Below are 9,786 nucleotides of genomic sequence, written 5' to 3'. Positions count from 1 at the left end.
ATCAGCCTGGAAAGATTGTCAGTGTGTGTGGTCAGTCTAAGATGGGAAGGTGAGTTTGACCTCTTCGACTGATTCCTTGAGGAAAGGAATCTCTTCCTCCCTCTCGACACGAGTCTCGGCGAGTGCAGTGAGGTTCTGCGAACCCCATTGAGTCTGCTGCATGCTGAAGGCAGCGTAAAGGTTGAGGAAGCCGTGGAAGTAGGAGAATGCGATGCCAATCGGAATGAATCGCATGTCGATGGGGTGTCGCCAGAAGTGCGGGATCATCTTGAGGTTCTTGGTGAAGACGATCCAGGCAGCGAGGGCGATGAATGCGTCCTTGGCTACGGGAGAGCCGCCGACTGCAAGCCAGAGGAAGAGAGAAAGGAGTCCGTCGATGATGAGAGCTGGAGTCTGGAACTGGCCGAGGTAGATGTAGTAGAACCCCCACCAGAACTTGAGGGAGCACCAGTACGTCTCGTTCTGCATGACGATGAAGTTACCACGCCAGTGAGCGCGGCACCATCGCATGCATTGGTGAAGGTAGCCGGAGTCGGGCTCGACAGTTGTCTCGATGGTTGATCGTGGGTCGAATTGGAGGACGATCTTCCAGCCGTGGGAGTAGACGTACCGAGTAAGGCACTTGTCGTCGTCCGAGTTGAGAGGCTTACCGCGCCAAGTGTCGTGGGTGAAGTAGTACTCGAACTCGTCACTCTTGAGGATCTCGGTGCGATAGAACGCGGTACGCCCAGAGAGTGTGGAGATTGAGCCGTCGATGGCGTTGGTCGCGCAGTTGTTCCAGACGCGGCGCTCGAGGTAGCTGATACCAAGGAAGTTCCAGAAGTCAGGCCTGTCATTGCGGTGGACGCGCTGACGTGGGCCTCCGGCACCAACCTCGGGGTCCTCGAAGATTGCAAGCATGTAGTCAATGAAGCTCTCTGGCCAGAAGACGTCGTCGTCGGCAAGAATAGTGATTGCAGTGTTGACTTCGGGCATGGCCTTGAGGATTTGGGTTCGCTTGTTGAGCTTGTCGACGCCGAGGACAGTGATCTTCTCGCTGTTGTTGTCGAGCGAGTGAAGGGCAAGGCAGTCTTTGACAAGCGGGACGTTGGCGTTGGCCGTGACAATGAAGACGGCGGCCGGGTCGCAAAGGAGGATTCGACGAACGCATTGCATGAGCTCGCCGGGAGTCTTGAACGTCGTGGGAATGACGACCGTAGCGTCAGCAGAGGTGTAGCGTGGGTTTGCTGCAATCGGTTTTGGCTTGTAGGTGCAGAAGGTGTACACGCTAACGATGGTACGGAAGTACCTGAAGGCGAAGAGCGCCCAGAAGAGGACGGTGCCGACAATGGCGGTGGTTGTCATGGTGGTTGCGCCCATGGTGGACACAGTTGTGGTTGGTGAGAGAATCGAGTCGAACAGGTTGATGGTGATGCTGTTTGACGAGAGCGAGATTGTCTCCAGAGTGCTGCTTGTGAGCAGTGGTGTGGTTGTGGTTGGTGTGAGTGGTGGTGGTGGTGGTGGTGGTGGTGGTGGGTTCAGCTGGAATCAAGTTGGCAAGGCTGTGACTGTGGCTGTAAGTCTTCTTGCTGTGTGTTCTTGATTGGTAGCTGTGTGCTCTGGAGATTCAAGTCATGTTGCTGGTCGAGTCAAGTTTTATACTCGGGGAATGGTGTTATTGGAAGAAAGACCTTGTGTCGCGGGCTTTGTGCGCCGCTTCACTGGCTTTCATAAAAACAATGGCGGGTTGGTGAATAGAATTGTCGGGTTGGAGATTGTATTGCCGTGGGCACAAAGCGGTTGCTGTGGCGGTGTTCGAAGCGCTGGCGGAGAGAATGAATTGTTGGTGTGCAATGGTGGAAGTGTGGTGCACGAGCTGCCGAGTAGTTCGCGGTCAACGCGTGATGATGCAACAAACACACGCGCTCAGCACATGGAGGAGCTCGCGCAGCATGTGAAGCGCTTGAACACGGAGTTCACTGTTCGGCTCACTTCGTTGAACGAGGTGCTGCAAATTGCGACTTCCTTGAGATCAGACAGCGTCGATGCTCGGCGATATTGGGGTAAGAACGATACTGTCAAGCAGGAACCTCGAACTACGCTGAACAGCAGGCACGATGAAATACACCAGATCTCATCGAGTGCGGCATCCCATGCGGCTGGCTCATAGAGAGATGCTCCTCCCTTTGTTCGATCTCGAAGGCATCCGGAAGGGGTTACTGTCACCCTCAATAACATTGACCCGCACCGATGTGACAGCGGCTGCACCATATCTGCTCGGGTAGAATCATTGCTTGCGCGCCAGCACCGCACTTCCAGCCGCTGTCAAAGCGGTGACAGAACGTTGGTGTCTATGCTATGGCGGAACATGTTTTTGGGTGCATGACAAATGCAGGTACTGTATGCTGAATTCCGAACGAAATATTTCAACGACTCAGAACAGGAACAGCTCGATTTCTCTGCAGTCTTAGACGCGTAGCAAAGCACATATTGAACATCGGACTTTCCCTCTCCTGCTTTACGGCAAGATAGCCATCTCAGTCGTGTCTGGCTTCCCGCCGCCAACTCCCAAACGAGCATTTTCATCACCTGCAGTGTTGTTCAGTACGTTCGAGGCCTCGGGCGGAGTACGGAGAGTCTACGAAAGATCGACCAATATTGCATGTGAAAGCAAAGCGAGGTGAAGTATGGCCAAGATTGCTTGCGCGAGCGAGGGCTCGTGACAAAAGAGGTGGCCGCTCGCACACCACAGACACGTTAGTTCTATTTCTTGTTAGCTACGACAGTGCTCCCGCGGCGTAGCGACTGCTGTGAACGTAGAAGCGGAGGCGTTACGCGATGCGCCTCTCTCTACAACATTGTTTAGGCCGACGGTGCTCGGAGGGGTTCGCACAGGCTCTAATCACTATCGCCATTCGAAGCGCAGCGGCCACCTCTTTTGCCACGAGCCCTCGGAGGGAAGTGGAGGACGATCCCGTCCCGATGTGGGCAATATTTGTTCCTCATTCAAGTACTCGACAACCGCAAGACAAGCAGTGCAGTCTCACTTGGTCACGCGAGCTGCTTGGACTCGAAGCTGTGATCTACTTCCCCAGCCCACCACGCACTGCTATTCAACCGTTCCAGAGACAACAACGTTCCTCACTATCTCGAAAGCCACCGACCATGGAAGTACCGACGACGAGCTCGTTGCCAGACATCTATCCTGAAGATGCACTGAAGAGCCAGACAGCACGATGGAACAGCTTGCTCAGCAAGTTTCAAGAAACATATGGAAAGAAGCCGGACTTCGTCGCAAGAAGTCCAGGCAGAGTGAACATCATTGGCGAGGTACGAGACAGAACAAGTCAAAAGACATATGGCTGAATGTCAGGAATCGCTGACGGTGCATATAGCACATTGACTACTGCTTGTACGAAGTTATGCCCATGGCCATAACAGCCGATGTGCTGCTAGCTGTCGCCATTCACGAAAAGGAAACGGGTCCTAGCACAATGCGATTGACCAATGTCCATCCTCACAAGTTCGAATCACGAGAATTTCAGATACCTGACACTGGGGACGTACACATCGACTCCTCGACACTGGAATGGACGAACTACTTCAAATCTGGCCTGCTCGGTGCGACAGAATTGCTCCGCAAGAAGTCCAAGGACTTCAGATTGAGCAATGGTATGGACATTCTTGCCGATGGCACAGTACCTTCTGGTGGCGGGCTGTCAAGTAGTGCAGCCTTCACCTGCGCCAGCGCGCTCGCAGTCGTGAAGGCTAACGGAGTCGACAATGTCGACAAGAAAGAGCTTGTTGAGCTGGCTGTCGTCTCTGAACGGAATGTTGGTGTGAACTCCGGTGGCATGGATCAAGCGGCGTCGGTCTTTCCATTGCAAGGCTCAGCGTTATATGTGTCCTTCGTGCCTGAGTTGAAGGCGAAGAACATTGCATTCCCAGAGCTAAAGTCGCCACTTACTTTCGTGATCGCACAGTCATTCGTGGCAGCCGATAAACATGTCACGGCGCCGGTATGCTACAACTTGCGTGTCGTTGAGGTCACATTAGCGGCGCTTGTGCTTGCAAAGATCTTTCGACTATCCGACCTGCCATCTGACGCTGGACCTTTGGGTGTCAGCTTAAGAGGCTTTCACGACACATACATGCAGGAGCATGAAGGCATCAAGGACAACAACACTGTGTCTCCTGCAGACTTCCAGCAACAGCTTCAGGACCTGATCGCGAAGGTCGATCAATACCTACCACAGCAAGAAGGTTACACAAGGCAACAGATCTCCGTGATCTTGGGCATGGATGTGAAAGAGATGGAGCAAAAGTACATGAGCAAGTTTCCGATCCGAGCAGAGCGATTCAAGCTTCGACAGAGGGCTCTCCACGTCTTCAGCGAGGCATTACGAGTGCTGAAGTTCATGGACCTCCTCACATCACCACCTCCACAGACTGAAAAGGAGAACACAGAGCTTCTCAAGTCTCTAGGTGAGCTCATGAATGAAACGCAAGAATCGTGTAGAGACGTTTTCGAAAACAGCTGTCCAGAGCTGGACGAGCTGTGCACACTTGCCCGATCTGCCGGTGCTTACGGCAGCCGACTGACTGGCGCTGGTTGGGGCGGCTGCTCTGTACATCTCGTGCCTGAAGATAAGGTCGAGAGTGTGAAGCAGAAGTGGATCAACGAGTACTACAAGATGAAGTTCCCAGATATCACCAAAGAAAAGCTGGAAGAAGCTATTGTGGTATCCAAGCCTGGAAGTGGCAGCGCTGTCTTTCAGGTCGATGGTAGAAGCTCTTTGTGAACGGCTTGACTAGTAGAGCATGACACAAGATCGGACAGTACAGAGAGACTGGTTACCAGGAGCCAAGGCGATAGGGATGATCCTCAGCCATTCAATGTTTCAACATTTCCTTGGCGGGCACCATTTTCTGTCTTGAAATTTTATTCTGCAGACACACGCGATTCGGACATCTCTCGACAAATCCGCACATCGGCCTCAAACTCGGACAGAAAGCTTTTCAGCACCATGGAATCACATTCGCGGCGAGAGTATATACAGCAAGGCATGCACCGGTCCCGGCTGCTTGAGCTGCCAGCAGAAATCCAACTCATCATCTGCGAATACGTTCTGTACTCACCGACCCCCATCATGATGAACGATGATTCTGGGCCCAGGATTCGCTTCCGGTACCTGTCTCACAATCACATCACCAGCAGCGTATACCGGCCCCCGGCTCTCACGCAAGTCAACCGCCTGCTACGATACACTACGCTGAAGCTTCACTACACTATCAATCGATTCGTAGCATCTTGCGAATTTGCCCATACGAGGAACTATCGGGCGGCCAGGATAACCCTTTGGTTACAACTCATGGGCCCACTGCATCGAGCGCGACTGGGAGGGCTCACCATCTACGATCGGAACATCTTGAACCTTCACGGCGGCGTGAAAGGATATCGTGCCACGTACGATGATACCTATTTGCTTCTTCTGCGATTCAAGCTAGAGCAGATGGGAGGGGTCCTTACACGAGAATACCCAACCGCACACTTCTTCCAGGTGACATTTCCTGAGCCGTGATGTAAATATAATGGATTCGAAGACACTACGAGAGCACGAACAACAATCAAGCTATATCATCCAGCTTGCTGACCCGCCTACTTTCCCTCTTATCAGCTTCCTTATAATCTGCGTCGAACCAATTGATGGTTTCATGCCGTCTCGTCACGTCGCCGGCTTGCGGCACACTCGGGTTTCTCGAATTGTTTGGCGAAGTAGGTTCCGGCAGAATTCCAGGCTCGATGGGAGATACTGGCGTCACAGGCGACATTGGAGACAGCATGGTATGATTTGGCATCGGATGCGCTGTGTCCCCGAGAGTGGTGCCAGAGAGCATAGTTTCGATGGTCGGTATCTTCTCGGACTCCAAAGGTCTCCCAAAAGATTTCCTCTTCGGGCTTTCGACAGTCACAAAATCGTCTTCGCCCAGAGTCGGCCGTCGGCCAAAACTTCGAGGGTTGCGGATCAGTTCCCACCAGCCCTGCAGCATGGATCGACGAACCATCAGGAAGAAGGTCGCAATGCCAATAAGCTGTGAAAGAGTCAGCACATCACTCAATATCACAAAGGACAAGGTCCGCCTTACAGCCGCCAAGTAGAACGCAGCAGTAATTTGCTCTTCGCTCAACCCCAGCACTCTCGTAACAACAGGACACTTGCTCTTATCACCCCTGTTCACGACCAGACAGAACGCCCACGTCGCGACGCCTTGCCTCTGCGCATCTGAGAGGCCTCCCACACTGCTGTTCTGCAGCACGAAGACAATCCCGAAGTAGATCGTCTCGATGCAGACCAGAACGGACAGGAGTACGCTTCTCCACTGCAACTTCAGAATTCTCTTCACTCTTTTCCATGCCACCCTCCTCTCTTCACCCCCAGCAGTACCATTAGTGCTCACCGCAGTCTCGCCCGGGACTCCACTATTCCTCACATTACTATTCCTTGCCCCGGACGATCGATTACCACTGCCCCTCCCCATGTCTTTCAAATACACCCAAAGACAAAACAACGTCGTCGTGACCTGCAACACCGCCGCCACCCCAGCAAACGCAATCAACCACCCCAGCCACGTCTCATACGCATGTGGCTGATTCGGCACACAAGTCCCGCTGATCCTGTAAGATACCCCTGTCAAGGGGATTTCCAGCGCCAGGAAGAGCCCTGGCAACCCGATTCCGAGGACGAGCGCGAGCCATTTGAAAAGTTCCAGGTTCTTGAAGTCCCAGCATACGCGGAGGTGCGTGAAGATGGAGCGCAGCATGACCCATACGATGGCGCCCATGGCGCCTGCGACGAGGAAGGCGCCGGACCACGCGCAGGACATGTCGTTGTGCATGTCCTTGGGGGTGATGTCGTTGTAGCATTTCTCGGGGTTCGTGCCGAGGGGGATTATGAAGGAGAGCTGTGAGGAGGCGCGGACATGTCAGTATCTGCTATTGCTGTATTGCATCGTTCAACGCCAGTGAGAGGAGGGAGAGGCCTTTCTTACCTCGCACAGAATGAGACTGAAGCACAGTCCAACACTCAGATAGTGCCGATGACTGACTTCCTCCGGCAAGACCAGGAATGTCAGGAGCAAGAGCACTTGACAGACTAGAGCTGGGACATTGAACCAGATTCCTACGCCGAGGACATGGGGGAAATCTAGAGCGACCCTCTCATCAGCATTTCTCCAACCCACTCCACTCCTTCCTCGCCATCGTCATCATCATCATCATCATCTTACCTTCAGAATACACCCAATTCTCTAACGGACACGGCAAACAACAATCCAACCCCGGCGCAATCCCTCCACAGAAGCGTCCGCCAACGTATCCGCCGGTCGATGGAAAATCGCTTTGTGAGAGAAACGGTGCTGGACAGGTCGACATGGTGGCGTGAGGTCGCGGTAGCGGTAGCGGTAGGTAGCGTTGATGCTTCGACTTCGAATTTGACGTCACATCTACAACATGAGCCAAGAAAGAAGTGGCAGTTGCGGGATGGTGATGGTGCTGGTATTTCCCCGGACCGAGAGGATGTCAATGGTGAATACCGCACCCGTCGTCAGGGTAGCATGTTCCCGCTTGCATTGGAATGTGCGTTCAATCTCGCTTTGTCTATACCCAATCCTTCGGCATGAGCGTGCCGGGCACGCCCACGCGAGTTTGGGGTTCTGGAAGCGACCGACAATGGGCAGTTCGTGCGAGAGAACTAACTCGTGCGAGGAGTCGTGCGTGTCTGTTCGTGGTAAAGTCCCATACCGTATGAGTTCTACATACCTCACGTATGCTCTGTCCTATCGTTTCCGCCAAGCCACAAGAAAGCAGACCCCCATAAAACCCACAGACCCATTGTACCCCATGTCCTCACCCCTCCCAGGCGCTTCATACAGGCAGTAGGCCAGCCAAGATAAACCAATACCTCGCAGAGCCAGCGGCCAACCAGGACCACGATAAACGCCTATTCGCCTAACGCCCTAATTACGTCAAACAGGATACCCAAGAAAGCCAATCTTCAACTGCCCTCTCTGTCCACTGTGAGCCTCCGTACCCCATCGTTGCTTCCAGCCCAGCTCTGTAGCCTTCGCTTCCTCGAAAGCCACGCGGCATTCAGCTGGGAGCTCGTCGATGAGGTCTTGGGGTACAGTGCTGAGGCCGTTGGGTCCTGATGTTGGGTCCTCGACATGCCCGTCTGGGCCGGGGTAGCCTACGCTTGATATTGGAGGCGCGCTGTAGGTTGTGTCGATGACTGTGAATGTGCGGGAGATGAGAGATGGGACGTCGGAGAAGATTGTGTCGCTTTGTTGGCCCTCGGTTGACATGACGCTGTCGTGATCAGAGGAGGAGCCATTGGGGAGGTGTCCGTTGGTGAGCTGTTTGCTGTCCGATTGTTGTGTGCCTGCTGGAATGTGCTCCCATTTGGCATGAGTGGGTTGCATGATCTTTGGGTAGAACATCATGTTCGTGTTGTTGTCGTAGACACCTTCGAGGTTCGCTTTTCTGAGCTGCGTTGCGGCGGTGTTGAAGCGGCTGAAACTGCTTGTCAGTTATATTCGTCTCCAGATCAGACTTGAACTCACCTCGCCTCTCTCGCATGCATGAATTGCCAATTTTGCACCGTAATGTTATTCCTGTGCTTCCTGATTTGTGGCTTAGCTCCCGGCACCGTGGATACTCCTTGTTGTCTATACACCTCGCTCGCACCAAACCAAGCAACATACCGATTCCTGTTATACTGCGAGCGGTCGTCCGGCACATGGTCGTCCGGGTCCACGAGCTCGCCTTCTACTTCGCCGTTGGCACGAGCATCGGCGACTCTGTAGTCATCGATGACCTTGCGACCACCAACGATGATCTTTGCGCCGAATTCTCTGAACACTGATCGTGCTGCTACAACACCGATGTTGCGGCCCTTGTAAGAGTTTGGCAGGATCCCACGCTCGATGAGGTCCTTCTTCTCTTCTTCGCCCACTAGGACTTTGTAGAGCTTGGGGTGCTTCGTGAAGAACAGGTAGCTGTCCCTGAAGCCGCAACACCTGGCTGGTTCCGTGCTCAACATGTACAGTCTCTCACCTTTGCCCATGATGGTGAAGGTCCGAACGCGATATTCTCTGCCGCCCTTCAAGATGCCGGACTCGTCGACTTTCTCGTCGCCCTCATCATCCTGGTCGACCAAGGCCTCATCGTTCTGGACCTCGTACACACTGCCGTCCTTGTCTGTGACATGCGTCGGCGCATCGGGTGCTTGTCCTTTCCGCCTCCCTCTGAAGCCGCCTCTGCCTCGCGCACTGCCCCGTTCCGCGCCTGGCCTGCCTCTCCTCCGGCGCAAAGGTGTACCATTCTCGCTTTCGTCGTCCATGCCAGGTTCAGGTGTGCCATCCAGATCGCGCCCTCTGCTTTGCCGCCCACGTGCTTTACCTCCTCCTGCTCTTCGCCGCGGCATACTCGTTATTCTCGGCTCGTCATCGTCCTCTTCCCCGTCGTCGCCAGCGGGTGTTGCAGCATCCTCGACATCCTCATCATGCTCGAGTTCGGTCGCATCACGTGTATCGTCGACATCGGCCATTTCTTCGTCGTCTTCGTCGTCGTAAACTCGTGGTGTTGGAGTGCCTACAGATGGTTAGCCAATATAATTCGTGCCTTGCATGCGCTGGCATGTATCAAGTGGTGAATGTGCGTACGGGTGACATTGAGGGTGGTCCGTCTGCTGCGCCCAAGATTGAGCTTGTGACCTTTTTTGAACGGCATCGCCGCGGAATTGTGGCGCT

The 9,786-nt window shown here is 53.9% G+C and overlaps 5 protein-coding genes across 5 annotated transcripts; 2 read left to right on the top strand and 3 right to left on the bottom strand.

Annotated features, from left to right (window-relative positions):
- Positions 1–36: 36 nt before the first annotated feature.
- Positions 37–1,359, bottom strand: CLAFUR5_10472 (Type 2 glycosyltransferase; the record flags this gene model as incomplete). The annotated part of the gene is made up of 1 exon (XM_047909620.1): positions 37–1,359. The coding sequence occupies one exon, from the start codon at positions 1,357–1,359 to the stop codon at positions 37–39; it is 1,323 nt and encodes a 440-aa protein (XP_047764237.1).
- Positions 1,360–3,144: 1,785 nt separating this feature from the next.
- CLAFUR5_10471 (Galactokinase) lies at positions 3,145–4,781 on the top strand (the record flags this gene model as incomplete). Its single annotated transcript, XM_047909619.1, has 2 exons — positions 3,145–3,309; positions 3,375–4,781. The coding sequence occupies 2 exons, from the start codon at positions 3,145–3,147 to the stop codon at positions 4,779–4,781; spliced, it is 1,572 nt and encodes a 523-aa protein (XP_047764203.1).
- Positions 4,782–5,006: 225 nt separating this feature from the next.
- CLAFUR5_10470 (uncharacterized protein) lies at positions 5,007–5,561 on the top strand (the record flags this gene model as incomplete). Its single annotated transcript, XM_047909618.1, has 1 exon — positions 5,007–5,561. The coding sequence occupies one exon, from the start codon at positions 5,007–5,009 to the stop codon at positions 5,559–5,561; it is 555 nt and encodes a 184-aa protein (XP_047764239.1).
- A 46-nt stretch (positions 5,562–5,607) lies between these two features.
- CLAFUR5_10469 (uncharacterized protein) lies at positions 5,608–7,411 on the bottom strand (the record flags this gene model as incomplete). The annotated part of the gene is made up of 4 exons (XM_047909617.1): positions 5,608–6,072; positions 6,127–6,942; positions 7,030–7,184; positions 7,267–7,411. 4 exons carry the CDS (start codon positions 7,409–7,411, stop codon positions 5,608–5,610), a joined length of 1,581 nt encoding a protein of 526 aa, XP_047764686.1.
- A 593-nt stretch (positions 7,412–8,004) lies between these two features.
- On the bottom strand, positions 8,005–9,766 carry CLAFUR5_10468 (Chromatin structure-remodeling complex subunit rsc7; the record flags this gene model as incomplete). The annotated part of the gene is made up of 3 exons (XM_047909616.1): positions 8,005–8,548; positions 8,599–9,628; positions 9,700–9,766. 3 exons carry the CDS (start codon positions 9,764–9,766, stop codon positions 8,005–8,007), a joined length of 1,641 nt encoding a protein of 546 aa, XP_047764687.1.
- Between the last annotated feature and the right edge of the window lie 20 nt (positions 9,767–9,786).

This window comes from Fulvia fulva, chromosome 7 (genome assembly GCF_020509005.1).
Source record: "Fulvia fulva chromosome 7, complete sequence".
In the NCBI taxonomy this organism is placed as follows: Eukaryota; Fungi; Ascomycota; class Dothideomycetes; order Mycosphaerellales; family Mycosphaerellaceae; genus Fulvia; species Fulvia fulva.
Note: the sequence above shows the minus strand (reverse complement) of the source record. Positions and strands in the feature narration are given on the sequence as shown.